We start from the raw sequence: 27,644 nt of genomic DNA on the forward strand, positions 1-27,644 counted from the left end.
AAATCCAAAGGGGTTAGCCTTACTTTTCTGGTCATTTTTGGAGCCGAAAATTTCTCGTCTCCGAATCGTTTTGTATGACCATTTCTAGAGTAATTCGACCCCCAGGAACTCAGAAAACACATCAAAAAAAGGGTAGGACCAGCAGCAGAGAAATGCCGATGAAAATCATGAGTTTTTTGGCCGTAACTTTTCAGCTATCGCTCGCAGCGTATTGGGACTGCGCTTAATCGATTCCTCTCGCAAAATTACGTCGGAATAGTGCCTCAAAAAATTGATTCCAGCACTTTCCAAAGTGGTCGAAATTTTCGCCAAAAATCCGAAGGGGTTAGCCTTACTTTTCTGGTCATTTTTGGAGCCGAAAATTTCTCGTCTCCGAATCGTTTTGTATGACCATTTCTAGAGTAATTCGACCCCCAGGAACTCAGAAAACACATCAAAAAAAGGGTAGGACCAGCAGCAGAGAAATGCCGATGAAAATCATAAGTTTTTTGGCCGTAACTTTTCAGCTATCGCTCGCAGCGTATTGGGACTGCGCTTAATCGATTTCTCTCGCAAAATTACGTCGGAATAGTGCCTCAAAAAATTGATTCCAGCACTTTTCAAAGTGGTCGAAATTTTCGCTAAAAATCCAAAGGGGTTAGCCTTACTTTTCTGGTCATTTTTGGAGCCGAAAATTTCTCGTCTCCGAATCGTTTTGTATGACCATTTCTAGAGTAATTTGACCCCCAGGAACTCAGAAAACACATCAAAAAAAGGGTAGGACCAGCAGCAGAGAAATGCCGATGAAAATCATGAGTTTTTTGGCCGTAACTTTTCAGCTATCGCTCGCAGCGTATTGGGACTGCGCTTAATCGATTCCTCTCGCAAAATTACGTCGGAATAGTGCCTCAAAAAATTGATTCCAGCACTTTTCAAAGTGGTCGAAATTTTCGCCAAAAATCCAAAGGGGTTAGCCTTACTTTTCTGGTCATTTTTGGAGCCGAAAATTTCTCGTCTCCGAAACGTTTTGTATGACCATTTCTAGAGTAATTCGACCCCCAGGAACTCAGAAAACACATCAAAAAAAGGGTAGGACCAGCAGCAGAGAAATGCCGATGAAAATCATGAGTTTTTTGGCCGTAACTTTTCAGCTATCGCTCGCAGCGTATTGGGACTGCGCTTAATCGATTTCTTTCGCAAAATTACGTCGGAATAGTGCCTCAAAAAATTGATTCCAGCACTTTTCAAAGTGGTCGAAATTTTCGCCAAAACTCCAAAGGGGTTAGCCTTACTTTTCTGGTCATTTTTGGAGCCGAAAATTTCTCGTCTCCGAATCGTTTTGTATGACCATTTCTAGAGTAATTCGACCCCCAGGAACTCAGAAAACACATCAAAAAAAGGGTAGGACCAGCAGCAGAGAAATGCCGATGAAAATCATGAGTTTTTTGGCCGTAACTTTTCAGCTATCGCTCGCAGCGTATTGGGACTGCGCTCAATCGATTCCTCTCGCAAAATTACGTCGGAATAGTGCCTCAAAAATATGATTCCAGCACTTTTCAAAGTGGTCGAAATTTTCGCCAAAAATCCAAAGGGGTTAGCCTTACTTTTCTGGTCATTTTTGGAGCCGAAAATTTCTCGTCTCCGAATCGTTTTGTATGACCATTTCTAGAGTAATTCGACCCCCAGGAACTCAGAAAACGCATCAAAAAAAGGGTAGGACCAGCAGCAGAGAAATGCCGATGAAAATCATGAGTTTTTTGGCCGTAACTTTTCAGCTATCGCTCGCAGCGTATTGGGACTGCGCTCAATCGATTCCTCTCGCAAAATTACGTCGGAATAGTGCCTCAAAAAATTGATTCCAGCACTTTTCAAAGTGGTCGAAATTTTCGCCAAAAATCCAAAGGGGTTAGCCTTACTTTTCTGGTCATTTTTGGAGCCGAAAATTTCTCGTCTCCGAATCGTTTTGTATGACCATTTCTAGAGTAATTCGACCCCCAGGAACTCAGAAAACACATCAAAAAAAGGGTAGGACCAGCAGCAGAGAAATGCCGATGAAAATCATGAGTTTTTTGGCCGTAACTTTTCAGCTATCGCTCGCAGCGTATTGGGACTGCGCTCAATCGATTCCTCTCGCAAAATTACGTCGGAATAGTGCCTCAAAAAATTGATTCCAGCACTTTTCAAAGTGGTCGAAATTTTCGCCAAAAATCCAAAGGGGTTAGCCTTACTTTTCTGGTCATTTTTGGAGCCGAAAATTTCTCGTCTCCGAATCGTTTTGTATGACCATTTCTAGAGTAATTCGACCCCCAGGAACTCAGAAAACACATCAAAAAAAGGGTAGGACCAGCAGCAGAGAAATGCCGATGAAAATCATAAGTTTTTTGGCCGTAACTTTTCAGCTATCGCTCGCAGCGTATTGGGACTGCGCTTAATCGATTTTTCTCGCAAAATTACGTCGGAATAGTGCCTCAAAAAATTGATTCCAGCACTCTTCAAAGTGGTCGAAATTTTCGCTAAAAATCCAAAGGGGTTAGCCTTAATTTTCTGGTCATTTTTGGAGCCGAAAATTTCTCGTCTCCGAATCGTTTTGTATGACCATTTCTAGAGTAATTTGACCCCCAGGAACTCAGAAAACACATCAAAAAAAGGGAAGGACCAGCAGCAGAGAAATGCCGATGAAAATCATGAGTTTTTTGGCCGTAACTTTTCAGCTATCGCTCGCAGCGTATTGGGTTTGCGCTTAATCGATTCCTCTCGCTAAATTACGTCGGAATAGTGCCTCAAAAAATTGATTCCATCACTTTCCAAAGTGGTCAAAATTTTCGCCAAAAATCCAAAGGGGTTAGCCTTACTTTTTTGGTCATTTTTCAAGCCGAAAATTTCTCGTCTTCGAATCGTTTTGTATGACCATTTCTAGAGTAATTCGACCCCTAGGAACTCAGAAAACACATCAAAAAAAGGGTAGGACCAGCAGCAGAGAAATGCCGATAAAAACCATAAGTTTTTTGGCCGTAACTTTTCAGCTATCGCTCGCAGCGTATTGGGACTGCGCTTAATCGATTCCTCTCGCAAAATTACGTCGGAATAGTGCCTCAAAAAATTGATTCCAGCACTTTTCAGAGTGGTCGAAATTTTCGCCAAAAATCCAAAGGGGTTAGCCTTACTTTTCTGGTCATTTTTGGAGCCGAAAATTTCTCGTCTCCGAATCGTTTTGTATGACCATTTCCAGAGTAATTCGACCCCCAGGAACTCAGAAAACACATCAAAAAAAGGGTAGGACCAGCAGCGGAGAAATGCCGATGAAAATCATGAGTTTTTTGGCCGTAACTTGTCAGCTATCGCTCGCAGCGTATTGGGACTGCGCTTAATCGATTCCTCTCGCAAAATTACGTCGGAATAGTGCCTCAAAAAATTGATTCCAGCACTTTTCAAAGTGGTCGAAATTTTCGCCAAAAATCCAAAGGGGTTAGCCTTACTTTTCTGGTCATTTTTGGAGCCGAAAATTTCTCGTCTTCGAATCGTTTTGTATGACCATTTTTAGAGTAATTCGACCCCCAGGAACTCAGAAAACACATCAAAAAAAGGGTAGGACCAGCAGCAGAGAAATGCCGATGAAAATCATGAGTTTTTTGGCCGTAACTTTTCAGCTATCGCTCGCAGCGTATTGGGACTGCGCTTAATCGATTCCTCTCGCAAAATTACGTCGGAATAGTGCCTCAAAAAATTGATTCCAGCACTTTTCAAAGTGGTCAAAATTTTCGCCAAAAATCCAAAGGGGTTAGCTTTACTTTTTTGGTCATTTTCGGAGCCGAAAATTTCTCGTCTCCGAATCGTTTTGTATGACCATTTCTAGAGTAATTCGACCCCCAGGAACTCAGAAAACACATCAAAAAAAGGGTAGGACCAGCAGCAGAGAAATGCCGATGAAAATCATGAGTTTTTTGGCCGTAACTTTTCAGCTATCGCTCGCAGCGTATTGGGACTGCGCTTAATCGATTCCTCTCGCAAAATTACGTCGGAATAGTGCCTCAAAAAATTGATTCCAGCACTTTTCAAAGTGGTCGAAATTTCCGCCAAAAATCCAAAGGGGTTAGCCTTACTTTTCTGGTCATTTTTGGAGCCGAAAATTTCTCGTCTCCGAAACGTTTTGTATGACCATTTCGAGAGTAATTCGACCCCCAGGAACTCAGAAAACACATCAAAAAAAGGGTAGGACCAGCAGCAGAGAAATGCCGATGAAAATCATGAGTTTTTTGGCCGTAACTTGTCAGCTATCGCTCGCAGCGTATTGGGACTGCGCTTAATCGATTCCTCTCGCAAAATTACGTCGGAATAGTGCCTCAAAAAATTGATTCCAGCACTTTTCAAAGTGGTCGAAATTTTCGCCAAAAATCCAAAGGGGTTAGCCTTACTTTTCTGGTCATTTTTGGAGCCGAAAATTTCTCGTCTTCGAATCGTTTTGTATGACCATTTTTAGAGTAATTCGACCCCCAGGAACTCAGAAAACACATCAAAAAAAGGGTAGGACCAGCAGCAGAGAAATGCCGATGAAAATCATGAGTTTTTTGGCCGTAACTTTTCAGCTATCGCTCGCAGCGTATTGGGACTGCGCTTAATCGATTCCTCTCGCAAAATTACGTCGGAATAGTGCCTCAAAAAATTGATTCCAGCACTTTTCAAAGTGGTCGAAATTTTCGCCAAAAATCCAAAGGGGTTAGCCTTACTTTTCTGGTCATTTTTGGAGCCGAAAATTTCTCGTCTCCGAAACGTTTTGTATGACCATTTCTAGAGTAATTCGACCCCCAGGAACTCAGAAAACACATCAAAAAAAGGGTAGGACCAGCAGCAGAGAAATGCCGATGAAAATCATGAGTTTTTTGGCCGTAACTTTTCAGCTATCGCTCGCAGCGTATTGGGACTGCGCTTATTCGATTTCTTTCGCAAAATTACGTCGGAATAGTGCCTCAAAAAATTGATTCCAGCACTTTTCAAAGTGGTCGAAATTTTCGCCAAAAATCCAAAGGGGTTAGCCTTACTTTTCTGGTCATTTTTGGAGCCGAAAATTTCTCGTCTCCGAATCGTTTTGTATGACCATTTCTAGAGTAATTTGACCCCCAGGAACTCAGAAAACACATCAAAAAAAGGGTAGGACCAGCAGCAGAGAAATGCCGATGAAAATCATGAGTTTTTTGGCCGTAACTTTTCAGCTATCGCTCGCAGCGTATTGGGACTGCGCTCAATCGATTCCTCTCGCAAAATTACGTCGGAATAGTGCCTCAAAAAATTGATTCCAGCACTTTTCAAAGTGGTCGAAATTTTCGCCAAAAATCCAAAGGGGTTAGCCTTACTTTTCTGGTCATTTTTGGAGCCGAAAATTTCTCGTCTCCGAATCGTTTTGTATGACCATTTCTAGAGTAATTCGACCCCCAGGAACTCAGAAAACACATCAAAAAAAGGGTAGGACCAGCAGCAGAGAAATGCCGATGAAAATCATGAGTTTTTTGGCCGTAACTTTTCAGCTATCGCTCGCAGCGTATTGGGACTGCGCTTAATCGATTCCTCTCGCAAAATTACGTCGGAATAGTGCCTCAAAAAATTGATTCCAGCACTTTTCAAAGTGGTCGAAATTTTCGCCAAAAATCCAAAGGGGTTAGCCTTACTTTTCTGGTCATTTTTGGAGCCGAAAATTTCTCGTCTCCGAATCGTTTTGTATGACCATTTCTAGAGTAATTCGACCCCCAGGAACTCAGAAAACACATCAAAAAAAGGGTAGGACCAGCAGCAGAGAAATGCCGATGAAAATCATAAGTTTTTTGGCCGTAACTTTTCAGCTATCGCTCGCAGCGTATTGGGACTGCGCTTAATCGATTTCTCTCGCAAAATTACGTCGGAATAGTGCCTCAAAAAATTGATTCCAGCACTCTTCAAAGTGGTCGAAATTTTCGCTAAAAATCCAAAGGGGTTAGCCTTAATTTTCTGGTCATTTTTGGAGCCGAAAATTTCTCGTCTCCGAATCGTTTTGTATGACCATTTCTAGAGTAATTTGACCCCCAGGAACTCAGAAAACACATCAAAAAAAGGGAAGGACCAGCAGCAGAGAAATGCCGATGAAAATCATGAGTTTTTTGGCCGTAACTTTTCAGCTATCGCTCGCAGCGTATTGGGACTGCGCTTAATCGATTCCTCTCGCTAAATTACGTCGGAATAGTGCCTCAAAAAATTGATTCCATCACTTTCCAAAGTGGTCGAAATTTTCGCCAAAAATCCAAAGGGGTTAGCCTTACTTTTTTGGTCATTTTTCAAGCTGAAAATTTCTCGTCTTCGAATCGTTTTGTATGACCATTTCTAGAGTAATTCGACCCCTAGGAACTCAGAAAACACATCAAAAAAAGGGTAGGACCAGCAGCAGAGAAATGCCGATAAAAACCATAAGTTTTTTGGCCGTAACTTTTCAGCTATCGCTCGCAGCGTATTGGGACTGCGCTTAATCGATTCCTCTCGCAAAATTACGTCGGAATAGTGCCTCAAAAAATTGATTCCAGCACTTTTCAAAGTGGTCGAAATTTTCGCCAAAAATCCAAAGGGGTTAGCCTTACTTTTCTGGTCATTTTTGGAGCCGAAAATTTCTCGTCTCCGATTCGTTTTGTATGACCATTTCTAGAGTAATTTGACCCCCAGGAACTCAGAAAACACATCAAAAAAAGGGTAGGACCAGCAGCAGAGAAATGCCGATGAAAATCATGAGTTTTTTGGCCGTAACTTTTCAGCTATCGCTCGCAGCGTATTGGGACTGCGCTTAATCGATTCCTCTCGCAAAATTACGTCGGAATAGTGCCTCAAAAAATTGATTCCAGCACTTTTCAAAGTGGTCGAAATTTTCGCCAAAAATCCAAAGGGGTTAGCCTTACTCTTCTGGTCATTTTTGGAGCCGAAAATTTCTCGTCTCCGAATCGTTTTGTATGACCATTTCTAGAGTAATTCGACCCCCAGGAACTCAGAAAACACATCAAAAAAAGGGTAGGACCAGCAGCAGAGAAATGCCGATGAAAATCATGAGTTTTTTGGCCGTAACTTTTCAGCTATCGCTCGCAGCGTATTGGGACTGCGCTTAATCGATTTCTCTCGCAAAATTACGTCGGAATAGTGCCTCAAAAAATTGATTCCAGCACTTTTCAAAGTGGTCGAAATTTTCGCCAAAAATCCAAAGGGGTTAGCCTTACTTTTCTGGTCATTTTTGGAGCCGAAAATTTCTCGTCTCCGAATCGTTTTGTATGACCATTTCTAGAGTAATTCGACCCCCAGGAACTCAGAAAACACATCAAAAAAAGGGTAGGACCAGCAGCAGAGAAATGCCGATGAAAATCATGAGTTTTTTGGCCGTAACTTGTCAGCTATCGCTCGCAGCGTATTGGGACTGCGCTTAATCGATTCCTCTCGCAAAATTACGTCGGAATAGTGCCTCAAAAAATTGATTTCAGCACTTTTCAAAGTGGTCGAAATTTTCGCCAAAAATCCAAAGGGGTTAGCCTTACTTTTCTGGTCATTTTTAGAGCCGAAAATTTCTCGTCTCCGAATCGTTTTGTATGACCATTTTTAGAGTAATTCGACCCCCAGGAACTCAGAAAACACATCAAAAAAAGGGTAGGACCAGCAGCAGAGAAATGCCGATGAAAATCATGAGTTTTTTGGCCGTAACTTTTCAGCTATCGCTCGCAGCGTATTGGGACTGCGCTTAATCGATTCCTCTCGCAAAATTACGTCGGAATAGTGCCTCAAAAAATTGATTCCAGCACTTTTCAAAGTGGTCGAAATTTTCGCCAAAAATCCAAAGGGGTTAGCCTTACTTTTCTGGTCATTTTTGGAGCCGAAAATTTCTCGTCTCCGAAACGTTTCGTATGACCATTTCTAGAGTAATTCGACCCCCAGGAACTCAGAAAACACATCAAAAAAAGGGTAGGACCAGCAGCAGAGAAATGCCGATGAAAATCATGAGTTTTTTGGCCGTAACTTTTCAGCTATCGCTCGCAGCGTATTGGGACTGCGCTTAATCGATTTCTTTCGCAAAATTACGTCGGAATAGTGCCTCAAAAAATTGATTCCAGCACTTTTCAAAGTGGTCGAAATTTTCGCCAAAAATCCAAAGGGGTTAGCCTTACTTTTCTGGTCATTTTTGGAGCCGAAAATTTCTCGTCTCCGAATCGTTTTGTATGACCATTTCTAGAGTAATTTGACCCCCAGGAACTCAGAAAACACATCAAAAAAAGGGTAGGACCAGCAGCAGAGAAATGCCGATGAAAATCATGAGTTTTTTGGCCGTAACTTTTCAGCTATCGCTCGCAGCGTATTGGGACTGCGCTTAATCGATTCCTCTCGCAAAATTACGTCGGAACAGTGCCTCAAAAAATTGATTCCAGCACTTTTCAAAGTGGTCGAAATTTTCGCCAAAAATCCAAAGGGGTTAGCCTTACTTTTCTGGTCATTTTTGGAGCCGAAAATTTCTCGTCTCCGAATCGTTTTGTATGACCATTTCTAGAGTAATTCGACCCCCAGGAACTCAGAAAACACATCAAAAAAAGGGTAGGACCAGCAGCAGAGAAATGCCGATGAAAATCATGAGTTTTTTGGCCGTAACTTTTCAGCTATCGCTCGCAGCGTATTGGGACTGCGCTTAATCGATTTCTCTCGCAAAATTACGTCGGAATAGTGCCTCAAAAAATTGATTCCAGCACTTTTCAAAGTGGTCGAAATTTTCGCCAAAAATCCAAAGGGGTTAGCCTTACTTTTCTGGTCATTATTGGAGCCGAAAATTTCTCGTCTCCGAATCGTTTTGTATGACCATTTCCAGAGTAATTCGACCCCCAGGAACTCAGAAAACACATCAAAAAAAGGGTAGGACCAGCAGCAGAGAAATGCCGATGAAAATCATGAGTTTTTTGGCCGTAACTTTTCAGCTATCGCTCGCAGCGTATTGGGACTGCGCTTAATCGATTCCTCTCGCAAAATTACGTCGGAATAGTGCCTCAAAAAATTGATTCCAGCACTTTTCAAAGTGGTCGAAATTTTCGCCAAAAATCCAAAGGGGTTAGCCTTACTTTTCTGGTCATTTTTGGAGCCGAAAATTTCTCGTCTCCGAATCGTTTTGTATGACCATTTCTGGAGTAATTCGACCCCCAGGAACTCAGAAAACACATCAAAAAGAGGGTAGGACCGGCAGCAGAGAAATGCCGATGAAAATCATGAGTTTTTTGCGGTAACTTTCCAGCTATCGCTCGCAGCGTATTGGGACTGCGCTTAATCGATTCCTCTCGCAAAATTACGTCGGAATAGTGCCTCAAAAAATTGATTTCATCACTTTCCAAAGTGGTCGAAATTTTCGCCAAAAATCCATAGGGGTTAGCCTTACTTTTTTGGTCATTCCTCAAGCCAAAAATTTCTCGTCTCCGAATCGTTTTGTATGACCATTTCTAGAGTAATTTGACCCCCAGGAACTCAGAAAACACATCAAAAAAAGGGTAGGACCAGCAGCAGAGAAATGCCGATGAAAATCATGAGTTTTTTGGCCGTAACTTTTCAGCTATCGCTCGCAGCGTATTGGGACTGCGCTTAATCGATTCCTCTCGCAAAATTACGTCGGAATAGTGCCTCAAAAAATTGATTTCATCACTTCCCAAAGTGGTCGAAATTTTCGCCAAAAATCCAAAGGGGTTAGCCTTACTTTTTTGGTCATTTTTCAAGCCGAAAATTTCTCGTCTCCGAATCGTTTTGTATGACCATTTCTAGAGTAATTCGACCCCCAGGAACTCAGAAAACACATCAAAAAAAGGGTAGGACCAGCAGCAGAGAAATGCCGATGAAAATCATGAGTTTTTTGGCCGTAACTTTTCAGCTATCGCTCGCAGCGTATTGGGACTGCGCTTAATCGATTCCTCTCGCAAAATTACGTCGGAATAGTGCCTCAAAAAATTGATTCCAGCACTTTTCAAAGTGGTCGAAATTTTCGCCAAAAATCCAAAGGGGTTAGCCTTACTTTTCTGGTCATTTTTGGAGCCGAAAATTTCTCGTCTCCGAATCGTTTTGTATGACCATTTCTAGAGTAATTCGACCCCCAGGAACTCAGAAAACACATCAAAAAAAGGGTAGGACCAGCAGCAGAGAAATGCCGATGAAAATCATGAGTTTTTTGGCCGTAACTTTTCAGCTATCGCTCGCAGCGTATTGGGACTGCGCTTAATCGATTCCTCTCGCAAAATTACGTCGGAATAGTGCCTCAAAAAATTGATTCCAGCACTTTTCAAAGTGGTCGAAATTTTCGCCAAAAATCCAAAGGGGTTAGCCTTACTTTTCTAGTCATTTTTGGAGCCGAAAATTTCTCGTCTCCGAATCGTTTTGTATGACCATTTCTAGAGTAATTCGACCCCCAGGAACTCAGAAAACACATCAAAAAAAGGGTAGGACCAGCAGCAGAGAAATGCCGATGAAAATCATGAGTTTTTTGGCCGTAACTTTTCAGCTATCGCTCGCAGCGTATTGGGACTGCGCTTAATCGATTCCTCTCGCAAAATTACGTCGGAATAGTGCCTCAAAAAATTGATTCCAGCACTTTTCAAAGTGGTCGAAATTTTCGCCAAAAATCCAAAGGGGTTAGCCTTACTTTTCTAGTCATTTTTGGAGCCGAAAATTTCTCGTCTCCGAATCGTTTTGTATGACCATTTCTAGAGTAATTCGACCCCCAGGAACTCAGAAAACACATCAAAAAAAGGGTAGGACCAGCAGCAGAGAAATGCCGATGAAAATCATGAGTTTTTTGGCCGTAACTTTTCAGCTATCGCTCGCAGCGTATTGGGACTGCGCTTAATCGATTCCTCTCGCAAAATTACGTCGGAATAGTGCCTCAAAAAATTGATTTCATCACTTTCCAAAGTGGTCGAAATTTTCGCCAAAAATCCAAAGGGGTTAGCCTTACTTTTCTGGTCATTTTTGGAGTCGAAAACTTCTCGTCTCCGAATCGTTTTGTATGACCATTTCTGGAGTAATTCGACCCCCAGGAACTCAGAAAACACATCAAAAAGAGGGTAGGACCGGCAGCAGAGAAATGCCGATGAAAATCATGAGTTTTTTGCGGTAACTTTCCAGCTATCGCTCGCAGCGTATTGGGACTGCGCTTAATCGATTCCTCTCGCAAAATTACGTCGGAATAGTGCCTCAAAAAATTGATTTCATCACTTTCCAAAGTGGTCGAAATTTTCGCTAAAAATCCATAGGGGTTAGCCTTACTTTTTTGGTCATTCCTCAAGCCAAAAATTTCTCGTCTCCGAATCGTTTTGTATGACCATTTCTAGAGTAATTTGACCCCCAGGAACTCAGAAAACACATCAAAAAAAGGGTAGGACCAGCAGCAGAGAAATGCCGATGAAAATCATGAGTTTTTTGGCCGTAACTTTTCAGCTATCGCTCGCAGCGTATTGGGACTGCGCTTAATCGATTTCTCTCGCAAAATTACGTCGGAATAGTGCCTCAAAAAATTGATTTCATCACTTCCCAAAGTGGTCGAAATTTTCGCCAAAAATCCAAAGGGGTTAGCCTTACTTTTTTGGTCATTTTTCAAGCCGAAAATTTCTCGTCTCCGAATCGTTTTGTATGACCATTTCTAGAGTAATTCGACCCCCAGGAACTCAGAAAACACATCAAAAAAAGGGTAGGACCAGCAGCAGAGAAATGCCGATGAAAATCATGAGTTTTTTGGCCGTAACTTTTCAGCTATCGCTCGCAGCGTATTGGGACTGCGCTTAATCGATTCCTCTCGCAAAATTACGTCGGAACAGTGCCTCAAAAAATTGATTCCAGCACTTTTCAAAGTGGTCGAAATTTTCGCCAAAAATCCAAAGGGGTTAGCCTTACTTTTCTGGTCATTTTTGGAGCCGAAAATTTCTCGTCTCCGAATCGTTTTGTATGACCATTTCTAGAGTAATTCGACCCCCAGGAACTCAGAAAACACATCAAAAAAAGGGTAGGACCAGCAGCAGAGAAATGCCGATGAAAATCATAAGTTTTTTGGCCGTAACTTTTCAGCTATCGCTCGCAGCGTATTGGGACTGCGCTTAATCGATTTCTCTCGCAAAATTACGTCGGAATAGTGCCTCAAAAAATTGATTTCAGCACTTTTCAAAGTGGTCGAAATTTTCGCCAAAAATCCCAAGGGGTTAGCTTCACTTTTTTGGTCATTTTTGGAGCCGAAAATTTCACGTCTCTGAATCGTTTTGTATGACCATTTCTAGAGTAATTCGACCCCCAGGAACTCAGAAAACACATCAAAAAGAGGGTTGGACCAGCAGCAGAGAAATCCTGATGAAAATCATGAGTTTTTCGGCCGTAACTTTTCAGCTATCGCTTGCAGCGTGTGGGGACTGCGCTTAATTGATTTCTCTTGCAATATTACTTTGGAATTGTGCCTCAAAGAACTAATTGCAGCACTTTTCAAAGTCGTCGAAATTATCGTTAAAAATCCAAAGAGGTCGTCATTACTTTTTCCCGGTGAAAAATTATCCGTCTCACAAACGATCCGTCTTACTTCTTTTAGGCATGTTGAATCTCTAGGAACTTGGAAAGTTCCCTGATTCTTCTTAGAATTATTGAATTCATAGGATCGCGACAAATAGATGCAGAATATCCAACGAACAACAGTCAAGTGAAGCGTAGGAAACATGTCGAAATTCGATTCTTCATTTATTCATATACAGGTTACATAGAACAGAGACAATATAATATCATACGTTTCCAAGCTGACTCTCAAACTGCACCTCAAAACTAAGACATTAACTACCTCATGTTATATTCTCCATATCGTCGTGCACACCTTTGCTTGTATAATAATCACATTTCCTTCATCCAGTTTAATCATATTATTGCATATCTCATTGTCTCATTCTGAAGCTTCATTTGTCGACTTGTCAAATGACTACACACTCACACCCGAACACTTGCACTAGAATTCAGGCATATCGAGTAAACTGACTTTTTGAGTTATGAATCTAATAATTTCCTTCCCCACTCCTTCCAGCACCCGTTCCAAATTTCATTCATGTCGGACGTGACTCCTGATCTGTTGTTCATGAAGCAAAGCTTGCTGTTCTCGCGATTTCAGATTACTATATGAAATCTCGGAAATCCCAAATAGATAGGGAGAACAGCGAAGGACCAACAGCTGAAAAAATACTCGGAAATTTCCTCGCTATTTGACCGTAACTTTGGATCCGTGGCTTGCATCGTGTTCACACTGCCAGCAATTGATTTCTCTGGCAATATTTCCTCGATATCGTCTATCAATGGATGAAATCCAGCATTATTCAAAATCGTCAAAAGTTTTACACAAAATCCAAGCTGTAATTCTTCTTTGGTAGTACCGACTCACCGCGTTAACAAAACCCGTAAGGAACCTTCACGTTATCGTAATAAGCAGTCGAGAAGCCACACGGATATTGGATCTCCTGATCGCGACGTTGAGCTTGACGGATGTACTTCGCTGAAAAAGGTTGTAACATGTTTTCAAAGAACCCATAACTCGGATGAATGGCTTGGTGTAATTTTTATAGAAAAATTGGAAAATATTAGTATATAGTCGCCGACGTCGTGAACGTAATGAACCAGAAATTCACACCGCAGCGTCGTAAGAGAAATAAAATTATCTCTGAAATGTTGCATTTACCATTGCTGTAGATACTAGGTCTTGTTTGAGACTGTATCCACTAGCAGTCTCCAAATTAAAGTTGGCTCATTGTCAGCATTAACTCTTTGGTACCTCTGGCCGTGTAAAATTTTTTGACAGTCCGCTCGACAGCTCGCAATAATAATAGCTTCAAAGAGCATTAGCAGCGAAACTCATTAACAGTAAATAATGAGGAATGTTCAAAACAACTACCTGACATTCCGTGTCGACAGCATGCATCAAATTATTAACAACTCCTACAGTGGCACGAAATTACAGTGAGTGGTTATAAAATACGATTAATTATGGACTTTGTATCGCGATGTCGAGTAGCTATTGTTTCCACCTTTGGTGTTTAACACACGTGTACACAATACATTAATTACTAAGTGCTTTCAAATCGTCCGACATCTGGTTGAAGAATTTCACTCGAATCGCAATATACAGTCGAGCGTAAAATTAGGAGAAAACAATGTTCCTCGAAATTGTTATTCTGTAGCTGATAACGAGTTGTTCACCTAAACAAAGTAAAGATCGATCTGTGGTAATACTTATGTAAAATATAACTTTCCTGAAAATGTTTTATTAGTCATTCTTACGCGATGTGCAGCATTTCGCAGAATCGTTGGTCAAATTGAATTATCCAAACCGCGCCTTTTTTGTTTAATTACATTTTTACATGGCGTAAATTATTGCTCGTTATTTATAATGAAGAAAGAAGAAACAGAATTTCACGCAATACTATAAGATTGTAGGATGCTCTATCCAACGCTTCTCCATCATTGATTTTTCGTGTGAAAAGCAGAGAATAAAAAAACAGAAACAATCGCCGGAACTTGATTAAGTCGGGAAATCCAAGCCTCGCGTCTCTAAGACTACCGAATTGAATTTACGCTTCTGTCAAACGAATTCTACCGTTTGTCAGACGAATTGTATCGGTATCAAAGCCGGGAAATCTGCTATCCAATGAGCTCCAGAACTCGAGCGTTGTTATCCGAACTCAACCTGGCGATAAATTATCATATGCACAATTTCCATAAATATCTGCGCGGCTCGATGCTTGACCTTAATTCTACCACACCCAAATTTTCAATCCATTTTCCAGTAATTCACTTTCATCTTCATCCAGTGCTTTGCGTTGCCGATCGTAACGTGAGATACCAAACCCCAAGGGCGGGTTTGCCCTTCGCGTAAAGTAGAGGCGTAGTAATAGTGAACGGGTTCATCCAACGAACACAACTTCGTTTCCCTCGAGTTCGGAAATCAAATACTGGAGCTCGAATTTCGGCCGTATTTTATCGTCCGTGTCATTAAATGTACTTTGATCCTCTTCAAATCGGATGATCAAGCTTTTTTTCTCTCTAATGATTAGTTGAAATGAAGACGTTTATTTCCTGTCTAAAAGTGGAAATATTTCAATATCGTTACGTAAACTTATTTTCTCTTTACAGACGATTATCCCTTCGTCGTGACATAGTCACGTTTACTTCACACCTTATACTCTTTGAGAATTGCCCTTCCAACATTCCTCAATTCCTATACTCCGGCAGATCGAGACCATCATCCCGCACTGAATACGAGGTAAATTATAATCACAGATGGTGAACCTGCCGAGACAGCTTAAATTTACGACGACGTATAACTGAATCCCGTAGTTAGCCCGGGGACAGTGAAGTTCGATGGTCATGAACTATTTCGATTAGATTCAAACTGCAAATGAGAATTTATTGAATGAGACCACGTGCAGGTAGGCACGTACATCTACATGTCAGTATACCGACCCCATCGCGACGTCCATTCAATTACGACTTTGCTTTGGCGAAGCTTTACGTCGGACATTATAATTCCACTGTGTGCGCACTACCATCTTCGTTGTCTAATCAACATAAGTTTTTGCACGCAACAAAGGCGTCCCAGACGAAATAGCAAAAAGCTGTGCTTTCTTGGAAATGTGAAATGAATTTTTTTCACACTATGATATACTGAGGATTTGACTAATTTCATCTCTGATTTTCCAGCTTTAGGATTTAGAATGAAAAGCCATAGACGCGTGCTTCGTGTTTGTCAAAATCAATTCTCGGAAAAAGTCTACTTCGAACGGTCCCTGCAAGCTCCTGACACTTGCACGAAATCCGATTGTTTGGCCAAAGCCGTGGGCGGGATCCGATCCATATAACGACGCTGCTTGTTACAAAATCCACCGGCCCACCAAAGGTGAATGCGTATCGTTAGAGGAATCGAATTCTCCAAAGAGCTGAATAATAACCTAACTATTGGATACACGTCGTTTGAAATGTGAATCGCTTTGAGAATAAGAGAGAAGGTACCTACTCTTAGGCGTTTCACTTTTATACCTATACCTATACCTTTGTGTTTTACGCCTAAGTTGTATTCTCTGCAAGTGATTTTTACTCCATTGATGAATGAAAAAAAAATTATGCATTTTTTCCCAACTCACCCACTCAAGGTAATCTACGTACTAGTTCCGTATTAGTCAATTCCTGTGCGAGTTTCTGAACTTACTCTCTTTCATTCCAGTAACTCCTTCGTCCGTTTCATAATAATCATAGGATCTGATGAAGATTGCTAAGTTGGAAAAGTCGCGATAGTATAAGTAATACCAAGGTAACTGAAGCTCGCTCACGTCTCGATTCCCGTTCTGATGTCAGGGACTCTCTACTCCCATAAAAATCCTTGGAAAATCTGTACACCAACTAGGTAAGCCTGGAGGAATGGCGACAGGCAAGACGAGGGTGAAAGAAAATGGGGAAACAAAAAATCTAAGGCAGTAAGAAAGAGATATAAAAAAAAAATCAATACAGAAATGTTAAAAGCACGGGCTCTTGGAAAATCGAGTGCATTCTTATCGAGTTGAGTATCTCTGGCAAAGTCTGATCAATCACCACCTGGAAAAATATGTCGAGGGTCGTTTCATCGCGGCTTTTTTTACTTCAATTTTTTTTCATCTTAATTTCTAGTTGGCAATGTCTCTTGACGAAGAAAATCCCTTGATTTTCTTTCGTACCCTGACGGAGATTTGAGCGCCGATACTTGTAGCCCCGATTCAATTTTATATACCTCGAACAATTTCGCAGTCTAGTAGAGAAAAACAAACAAACGTATAATAATTGTAATTTATAATATATTCGCACGGAATTCTTTGATCCTTTGTATTTACACATACTGTGACAATTCGCTCTTCATTATGCAAAGCCAAAGGAAAAGAAGTGACGTGTATTATCATATTAATTGTGGATATATTACAGCTCAATTTTATTCATTCGCATATTATTATGTACAGGAAAATTTTTATAGCTCATATAATGTATAATAATAATAATAGGCGAGTACCGCTTATCGATATGTTAAATGAAAATAAAATCCACAACAATCCTTCATATCGTACAAATTTGTGAGGTTTAATATTTGAGTTGACAACGACGTCGCGTTATAATAGTATAATAGAATATTCACGCTTATCTTCGTCAGATTTTCACACTTAATTTACATTACGTTACGTTAGGTACAATAGGTCTACAGTATACTTTATTATTAATAGATACTAGATGCATTACCTATAGATAAAAAATTCGATCTTTGGTTTATAATATATATATAATATAATCTTCACTCCGATAATTAACAACATAAATTTCAGTTTCAATAAACTAATCGGAGCAATTATTTGTGTATGTACTTTGTACATCGGTTTTTCCTCTGTCAACTTGGAACTGAAACCGACTCACCGAAGCGTGAATCCGAGTTGGCAAAGTTTGCTACCCAAAGTTGTGCAAATATGGTTATTATACTAAACAGAAACGGATCAATAGGTAGCACGCGTGTACAAATATTGTCTGTATCTCGTTGCAAATAGTTAAGTGCAACAAGAGTTTATGTTACACATCGTTAAAAAGTGTAAACAATAAGAAAATAGTTCTTGAATCTGCGAGAATACTTAAATGTTGACCTATTTTGTTTATAAATGTATGTTACTATTAATATATATTTTGAGACCCGTGATTATAAGAAAGATTGTAACGAGTTTACGAAATATTTTTACTTTTTGTAGAGGACTGCTAGATAGGAAAATAATAAATGCATTGATTATATAGATAAGTCGCAAAAATTTTCATTGCTTTTTCGAATATTTCTTCTCGCGACCGAAGTGAAAGGATATTTAAAATGGAAATAATCGTCTTCTAAGCCGTGAGTAGGTATAATGGCGCGTGGATGGATGGTAAGAGCGAGATAAATAAGATGGGATTTTTGACAAAGTGATGGATCAGCAATATGATCGTAATGGATGTACGCGGTGAGTGTGTGAAGTGAATGATCTGACGTCTCTCTTAATTTACTGTAAATTATATTTTTCGTCGTTCATGCCCATGACGAATTACAAGATAAAATCATCAGCGGATACGTACCTGGTTATTAGAAAATGAAATTGAAACGCTTTCCAATATACAGTTTATATTTTCCAAAAGAAATATTCTAAATCGTAATGAACAAAATTTGAATCCAGTTTTTCCCATTAGAATTAGGGTAAAATTTTTAACCATCGCTGGTTATTCATCTTAATTTAATTTTAAGAATTCAAGTACAACATTACGGTCATTTTCCAATTATTCATTGATTAATACAACATTATTTATATATATTATACCTTATACTTACTATTTGCATTGAGTTCGTATATTGAAACATCGTCTATACAAGAATCACATTATGCCGTACATTGGCTCGTTTGTAATTTTTTTTTTTTTTTTTTGTTACATGTATTATGAAAAATTACACATACCTGCACTGAGAAAAAAGATTAGCGAATCATGAAAATATTTCTTACCGAACGGTGACAATTTCATACTTTTTTAATTCAACTGTACACGAGTTATCAATTTGATGAAAAAATCGGTCAGATAAACGACGAATTTTAATCGTGAAGAAATATTTTTTGAGCCAAGCAATCGTTTTCAAACGTGAATTGCAAATCGGCACTTTAATATATAATAGAACACTTTAATTTCACATAGTAAATTGTTATTATTATCATCTTCACCACCATCATCGTTGTTGTGTAATTATTTTTATTATTAGTATCATCATCATCATCATCATCATTATTATTATTATCAAAGTGTCTGACCACCCGGAAGTTTCCAAATACTGCAATATCCCTATTTCTAATCATATTCTTATCACAGTTCTTATTGTTAGCCTTAAATATTTTACGAATTTTCTCGTTTCAATAAATATTTCGAAGAATTGAAAAGGCTCTGAATAACGTTTTTGATAGAACTTTTCGCGGTGGCTGGCTTTTCATCAGATCTGCAGCAAGGCCTTCAGCGAATATAATGGATTTCTTGGATTTCAGACATGAAGATCCTGCAGCACACTTATTCGTAATCCCCTTCCTCGGCTTTCAAGATATCCCGTTAAAAAGATAGAACTAAGGCTTTATATGGTGCTCGTAGGTGTATCGATCAATATATCAGCGAGTACAAGAAACTTTTCACGCAATGGTTGAAAGCTGTTTTCCTCGAACTTTCAACGGTTCTCGATAACTCGCATAGCAATTTTTCTCGTGCTTCAAAGCTTGTCGAGAGGTTAACGAGATCTTTGTATACAATACAAGAAGAATGAAATAGTCTTGCTGAGTATCAAAGAAGTGAAAAAAAACCCAATCAAATTGACTATTTCCAATGGTTTCCTGGGTGGTCAGTACCATTAGGCTTTCAATGCTGTGAATTTAATTTCGAAATAGTTATATAGTCGAATATATTTACACTTATTACAATTTGTATATATGTATATATGTATATATACTACACTAATTAATAATACACAATCGAACCATTGTTTTCCCATAATGAAACGTGGAATGTAATTTGGAGAAAACTTGTCACACTATTTCGATCCTGCAGGTATTGGATCGCTTTCAGGTATGCGGTTTAATCTTCGAAGAAACCCTGGCGCTACTTCCGTTCCGATGTATTTCTTCGCAGATTAATTGGCTCGTCAACTTTGGCACCCTTACTCGACTCTCCGTTGTACTCTGTCGCCACTGAATTGACGTATACTTCAATCGTTCTGTAAACGCGAAAAGAATATAATTTTTCGTTAAAGCGTCAACTCAGTTGGTAGACTCGGGCTACAATAGAAAAAACCGTCTTTTAATCCAGTTATAAACTAAACCATATTGGCATCAATTTTTTATCGGTTTACTCGAGTGAGTAGAGGTTTGATTCTTGGTTATTTATCACGTTAATATTCAAATAACGAGATACTTTTGTCTAAATTACATTTTTTCTCCCAGGAAGAGATAACGATGAGGTTTTATTATACTCGAAACTCGTTTGAAAGAAATATCGCGTTTGAAATAGCTTATCGTTACCTATCAGCCTTACCGGATCTGGATCGCGCTAAATCCGAATGAGGAAGTTCAGCTAGAAGATCAAGTTGTCGACTCTGGGACTGAGACCTTGTGAGGAGACAGCAGCAAATAATCTTCTGAATGTAAACGCGAAACCTGAAACAAATGGATAAATTTCCATTGAAATCTTCCAAATATTATTCGTTCCTCGCCTGGAGGATTTGGATGCTTTCCCTTTAAACTAGAAGTATCGAACGCGCAGCAAACTGCATAAGTGGTTCACTGTAGTTTCCGTTTACCACGAGGAACATCAGTGAGGTGTTTGCTATAAACGGACAGCCATTTACTGCATAAACATTGCCAGCTAGGCCTCTCAGTGCTCTGGAATTTATTTACGGGCTTATGCCCCGAAGTGAATCAGAAGACCGGATCAATTTGAAAATTTTAAAGTACGTCGATCGAATCCCAGACTTATGTAAACACCAATAAATTCACGCCTTCTGGCCGATGGTAAAGCAATAACATGAGCGATGAAAATGCGTGGCACGTTTCTTTATTGTAAATAACTCTGAACTTGGTTAGTGGGTGATGAAAACTAGAATAACATTCCAACACACGATATAAACGTGTACAATAAATTCTACTAGGATGATTTCCTTTCCCTTCTCACACAAAGTCGACGGTATTAAAAAAATCCGAAGTAATATCCTATCTTGCGAGCAAAGTGATGCGGGGATAAAGGATTGACTGACTATTCGCATCGTCTCCATACTGCTAACGCGTTGCAGCATAAGATGCATATGAGCTACGTGAGAATCAGATCGTGAAATATGAATTCACGCTTTCGAGAGGTGGAAACTTTTCCGCTGGATTGAGCTTCAGACATTTTTCTACAATGTGGCCTAAAGTTGTATCATCGAAATGTGACTTCGATAGCCACTTCGTAGATATTAAAAAAAAAATTTCAAGCTGGTCCCACGCACATATCACGTGCGGGCTAAATGTATACCTATAGAGACTCAAATTAAATACGGTTCCTCGAGAAAACTTCCTCGGTTTTAAATTTCAACTTTCAACTCCTGCCTCCCCCCCGCGCAAAACCTCCGCACTGAAAACTTAATTAGTCGGTAGCCAAATGCTGTAACGCATAAATATCTTGAAATGAATGCCTAATGCGATAAAAGTTCATTATATCCTAAACGCCTTTGCTGTAGCCGGGCGTTTGGTTGAAAATAATAAATATAATGAGAAATGTTTTCACTTGTTTGCAGAACTCACCGTAAATTCGTTCATTATATTGTTTCCACATTTTGTCTTTGTCGTGCCGTAAAATTATCTCGCGTACGTTTTAAAGTATATTATATATGGTACACTACCGGCCAAAAGTTTTGTGTACACCAGCCGAAATTTTTGCCGCACTAAAAGTTTGATAGCGGACGCGGAAATAAATATTATCAAATTTCCCAACCGGTCTTTTGAAGAGAATAAATTTACCTTAATTTCGATGTTTGAGAAAATTCTCGGCAATTTTTTTTTTCTTTTTTTTTTAGCCTCGGTATGTACTTTTGAACATGGCCGTTTTTTCGGATATTTTTTAGTCCTCGAAAATCAACCCCACAGTTTAAGGAATATTTTTCCGTGATTTTCTTCTCTGGTAAACTTAAAAAAAGATTTCAAAACCTACGTACGATTCTTTTTGGCCCCAGTATTGCACTTTTGGCTAAAAAAAAGATGTTTCAGAAAAAAAAGGCGTTAGACGTAATCGCTCGAATATATCCAATACAGTAATCTTTTAGCTCCTCCGGGTAGAGTTGGATGTCACTGTTAAGTTGTAAAAGACGTATGCAAAAAACGAATCTTTGCAAGTTAAAAAACAATATCATTTGCAAGTTCCAGCAGCAAGGAGATGTCTTCCTTCTATTTTCCTCTCCATTCGTTATAATGGAAGCGAGAAATCCTTTGACAATTGACCGGGTTTTGGTGGCTCCTTGCCGTGATATAAATTTATCGGTGAATAGTGAATAAAAAAATGTGAGGTGGGTAGGTGGAATGTGAATCGTAATTAATGATATGATCACCTGTTGTTCATCCAGTAGTAAATAATCGGATTGACCATAGCGTTGGACATCGCCAGCCAGTAGAATGCCAAATAGACGTGCTGGACGTAGTTGCTATTGGTGAACGATCGATGATGATAAGCAAATATGAAGAAGCCGTGATAAGGTAGCCAGCACACAGCAAAAATCGTAACCACGATTATGAACATCCTTACTACCTAGAGAAATGGGAACATTTTCTTCAATTAGTTTCTTCACACTAACATTAGAAAGTTCGACGTTTTCGTATACTAGAAAATCCTTTTTGAAAAGGAGCTTTTCCATTGATTCTAAAAAGAACTTTTTGATGTAGTTTTATCCCCATGCAGGATAGTCGACATATTATTATAAACATTCACTCTAAACACTCTAAGCTTTGCGACCAATGGTTCAAAACTGGCCCCCATGTCTACTTCAGAAATGCACTTTCATGGCCCCTTAGTGACGTGAAGTTGACCTGACTTGTCCCCCGAGCATGTGGCCTCAAGAACCTACCTTCCGCTTCGATTTCGTCGATTCCTTTTGACGCTGGGTATGTTCGCCGATGGATTTTGATCCCCACAGCTCCAAGCCCATCAGGGTATAACACACGGCCATTACCGTGACTGGAACGAGGTACGTCACTCCGAGGAACACCAGGTTGTAGCTAGAGAATACAAAAAACAAAGATGAAAACCTCGACGTAGTAACGAATTTACTGAGCACACATCTGAATCGTGCTTGCGGTTTATCAACTCTGCTCACTTCACGGCGAATCGATTCAAACGATCCTTTCGTTGACTAATTTCATTCCAAGGATTGCAAGAGAGGCTTTTAGAACATCGAAGGGCCAACACTTGAAAAAATACCAAGAAATTTCATATTTTTTTCCTAAGACTGTGTGCAATGGATTCCTTTTGCAAATTCATGTCGATACACGATCCAAGTAATGTGTTTCCAGCGTCTCTAAAAACCAGCCGTAATTTGGCGAATAAATGAAAAAGGGTCAGATTCACTGTCTTGTCAATTCCCAGGTTGAATATTCATGCTTCTTCAAATCGATGTCCAGAAACCTTGTTTTACTCTTATGAGACCTTCGTGAGTCGAAAAAAGACATTCAGAAGATCGTCAGGCGAAGGGTTGAGAAAATGTGAGGTTACTCTCACTTGCCCTCACCCACGAATATCGTCGTATTTTTTCGAGCATTTCACGAAATCAGTCCACACATTTTTAGAATGAAAAAGTCTCACGATCCTTGACACTTCATACCCATTAGAAATATCGATAAGAAACCTACAATAAATACCAGCTCATAAGAATGTTGGATAAATCTGAATCGAATGAAATAATTAATTAGAAATTTTTCCCTCCAACAAGCGACCTTCGTGTAAAGTCTTGTGAAAAAATAACGGTTTCAAATACGCTGTTCACGTGACGCAGACTTCATGAGCCTCAGGCTCCGCCTCCGTTGCACCTGAACAGCTACTCTTTCTTAATTGGATAAATTCAGAGAATGTAATCTCAAGCTACGGTGCCTAGCATCCAACTATTGTGTAGAGGCGATCAGTATCGCAGACGGCTAGATCCTGAAAGCTCCTGTTAATTCCAAGTCCCGACATTAGGTAGGTACTGGGGGTGATTGGGTTTGCTAAATTCCCCTGCGGACGTTTACCTTCCGCTATCGAATTGACGGTTTGTATTCCAAGCTGATCTCTATAATTCCGAGCAATTGCATGGTTCACATAATCGAGCTCGGAGCACGCGCATTGCTTAGAAGTTAATCAAAATCACTAGTTTTTTTGTTAAATATGACAAGACAGATTATTCATGTTCATAAATGCATGTCTGATTCCGTTTACAATCGAAATAGCGATACAATTGTCACAGTGGTTAAAAAAGATGAGAACGCTGCGGAGGGAGATGGCTATACATATATATAAAAAAATAATTCAATGATCGTTGAAACACGCACCTCCGACCATTGGCATCGAATGCTTTTCTGCACCATTTGAATAACAATGCACGTCTGATACCCAGTTGATATCGGGAATATATTGTGTAAAAAAAATTCTATGCTGCTTTCTGAATGCATTAATTCGCTGAGGTATGGGCGAATGTTTTCAGAATAAGAAAGCACCGATTGTATAGGTGGTACGTAGAGTGCAAAACATTTAACAATGGCATGAATCGTTTGATAGCATCGTGCCTTCACTCAGGTTCAAATCGCTGAATCGATAGCCGAGAGGCACATTATCGACCGAGTACCATTGGCTATTGTATAATCAGTACACCTTTGTCCCCGAAGTAATTAATCAGGCTAACGTTTGTCACGCACCAAATAGCCGGTAATTACTCTTTGGAATAATCCCCTGATCGTAGGACCAACCGCAAGCTCGGATGAACTCGACGCGTCGTGTAAAGAACATTCCTTAAACTTCCACCCTATTTTCGTCTTAACCAGTGTTTCGTGTTTTTTTTTGTTTTGTTTTTTTTTTTTTTTTTTTTTTACAAATTTTATTTTCATCCCTTATAATTATAATCCTTAACCGTCGCGCCGAGACGAGGCAATGAAAAGGCGAGCCGGTATTATTTAGAAATGAAAATCTAGATACCACGCTGCGAAGAAAGGCGAAACGGCAAAGCGAACACGATATTCACGTCTTTTTTTTCTTTTCTTTTCCTCGCTTTCGCTGAAGGGAGGAAAATAAACTTCCGGCGAGATCTATACAGCATCCTTTGCACCCGTATTATACATCGCCGCAGAGATGTTTCCTTGGAGGGGGTAATTGCCAGTCCGGAACCGCAAAGAAGGAGAGAAAGAAAAAAAAAAAAAAAAGTAATTGGTGAAAAACGAAGCACCCCCAGAGTCAGTCAAGGGTGAGAGACAGGAGGAGGGGAAGTGGACAGATAAAAGCCATTACTCCCCGTAGCCGTTCCTCGGAGACTTTTGTCATCAACAGCGACACGACGAAGCTGACAACTTGGTAGGGTGCATCAGGGTCGGAGTCAAGTACCCGCGTAATGCTTCCTTTAAAAAATTGAATTTTTCGTCCTTATTTTTCTCCTTATTTGTTTTTTTTTTTATCGTGCTTACATCGACGATGATTCCTTCGAAAACAATGTCAGGACGACGAAAAGATGATATAGAAAATTGAATAGACTTCGACAAGTTTTGATCAAAGACCGTTGAAATATTTCGAAAAAGTTAAGAAGCTTAAAGATTCTTTACCAGAAGCAACAGGCTCAGGATGTTCTCAAACCGTTCGGTGGCTTTTGCAGACCTTCAAAGGCTGTAAGCCATATTGTTCCTAATTAAATTTTCGCATTGGGTATTCACACACCGACATCTTCTTTTTCTTCGATTTTTTTTTTCTTTTCACCTACGCATCCGCCGCCGATTTTATACCAGCGGATAATTGCTTTTACGTGAAATAAAATTATGCGAAGCCATTTTTTAAGTAGGTATTAAACCGTGGAATTTATTTTTCTAAACCGAAGTGATTCAGTCAGTCGATATACCCATAAATTTTTCAACAATTTTGTATAATTAGGTTACAAATCGAAACCCTGCATTCAATATATCCTCACCGGTTGAATCGTGTTATTGAAAAAAACCTACGAAATGGCGAGAGTATCAAAGGCATTTTCTTCAAGAACTGCACGACTCAATTCGCAACGTAATAATTCACAATTCCTCGGCTATCACTTCCTCTCGGTGAGTTATATATGGGGAAATACAATATATGCGAATGTTTTAAAAGAAAAAAGGTTACCCGTTTGACAAAGGAAGCTCGTTCACCCGTATACATATAATAATGTGATACGAATGGGGAAATGACGTGATTGGAGAAAACGGAAATAAAAAATGCAAATATAAAACGATAGCGTTCCATCAGAGGGAACCTCTTCGTCAACAAAACAGCGTATATCAACTCTTTCACGGCATCTTGCAAGTTACGGTTATACACAATTGCATAGTTATTTCGATGAGGACAAATATTTTTTTTTCCCTACGATTTCTGAATACAGAGAGGAAAATATTGAACATATGGTTATCAAAGGCGGTAACTAACGTCGTACACCGTAAAAAGTTCGAACAAACGTATTCTTTCAGAGAAAAGAGAGAAAAAAAAAACCCCACCTTCCTTGGTAGGTTCAATTATTATTCCAGTCGCAAATTGTACTCCTTAAAACCCAATTTAGCTTCCAGCCCGAGGGGCAAAAAAAAAAGTGCGCGGGACATCTTTCTTCCCGGTAGCAAAGCCGAGTATAAGGCATACCTATAATATACTGCACAAGCCAATTTCGACAACACTCTCTCTCTGAGGAGAGGTTGTAATTAACCAGCCAATTACTTCCGGCGACTGAGTGACGCGGCGCAGATCTTTCTGAAAGGGAGCAATTCAGGGATAAAAAAAAAAGAAAAAAAAAAAGGAAAAGAAAATCTACAGATATAAATAACTCTCCGCCCGGTGGAAATTAGCTGAGTTATGGATATAACGTAATTCGAGTTCCTGTACGATGATCCTGATCGATGCTCATACGATATACCCGTTAAATTTCAATATCGTAACGCAATTTATAGACAGAATAAAGGACCGGCAGTGCTACATCAATTCTGATTCAGTTAAACCTGATATATATATATATACGTATAGAGGCCGAGCGATTACGGGGCGGAGAGTTTTAGCTAATCACCGAAGCGAACTGCACACACTGTGTAATCTACATCAGTCGTTTGTCCCAACTTCAACTGTGCTAACATTCACATGCATAAATTTCCCGGCGTCAAATGGAGGTGCCCTAAAAGAATAAAAATAAAAATAAATAAATAAACAAGCAACAAACAAGAGGGCTGAAAATGATTAATTTTTGTTTTACTTTTTTTTTTTTTTTTCAATCACAAGGTACCTAATATTCATTGCATTGCGAGTGCCGGTAGAATATACACTTCTATATTTGTATGCAAATTAAATTTGAAATTATTACACTTTTCTCTTCGAGGGAGATGAAAAAAAAACCGATTATTCTCATCTCTCTTTTCTTACCACGCTTACGAGATTGTTTTTTGTTTTCTCAAATTTTTTCTCATTTTTTACCTTCTTGTTCAATGAAAATTCATATCCGTTCTTTGTAACGTATATAAGACGACAACTAATACGAGTAATCTTATTACAAGAATACGTATGGAAAAGTAAACGACACAGTGCTGCAGTGGCATGAATTAGGTATAGAACTTTCCGAAAGTCTTTGGATCTCCTGCAGAACAAAGTTTGGAGGCCTAAGGTGAATAATAATCAATGAAAGCGGCTTTTCTCCGACAAAGTGTGGTGCTTAAGTTTATGTCATACCATTATAAGTATGTATATATTCACTTGACGGGTGTACCTAAAGTGGAAGGAAGAATCTAGTTCGATTGCGTTTCCGTATCCTTTCAGCATCATTGTGTAGATAGGTACATCGAATTAGAGTGTGCTGAAATTGCCCCGAAGAAATGTCTGAAGATAAATTTGTATCG

The 27,644-nt window shown here is 39.6% G+C and overlaps 1 protein-coding gene across 2 annotated transcripts in view; it reads right to left on the reverse strand.

The window, feature by feature from the left end:
• Positions 1-19,543: 19,543 nt before the first annotated feature.
• The window catches only part of LOC124408557 (tachykinin-like peptides receptor 86C), a 64,253-nt gene continuing 56,152 nt past the window's right edge, over positions 19,544-27,644 (reverse strand). The window contains exons 5-8 of one of the 2 annotated variants that reach the window (XM_046885569.1): positions 22,643-22,793; positions 22,130-22,326; positions 20,086-20,207; positions 19,544-19,768 (exon numbers count right to left, since the gene is read on the reverse strand). In XM_046885569.1, the coding sequence (XP_046741525.1) occupies positions 19,617-19,768; positions 20,086-20,207; positions 22,130-22,326; positions 22,643-22,793 (622 nt within the window). In that variant the 3' untranslated portion in view covers positions 19,544-19,616. Of the gene's footprint in view, positions 19,769-20,072; positions 20,208-22,129; positions 22,327-22,642; positions 22,794-27,644 lie in introns of both variants that reach the window. The other variant, XM_046885578.1, reaches the window with a different exon arrangement.

This window comes from Diprion similis, chromosome 1 (assembly GCF_021155765.1).
Source record: "Diprion similis isolate iyDipSimi1 chromosome 1, iyDipSimi1.1, whole genome shotgun sequence".
In the NCBI taxonomy this organism is placed as follows: domain Eukaryota; kingdom Metazoa; phylum Arthropoda; class Insecta; order Hymenoptera; family Diprionidae; genus Diprion; species Diprion similis.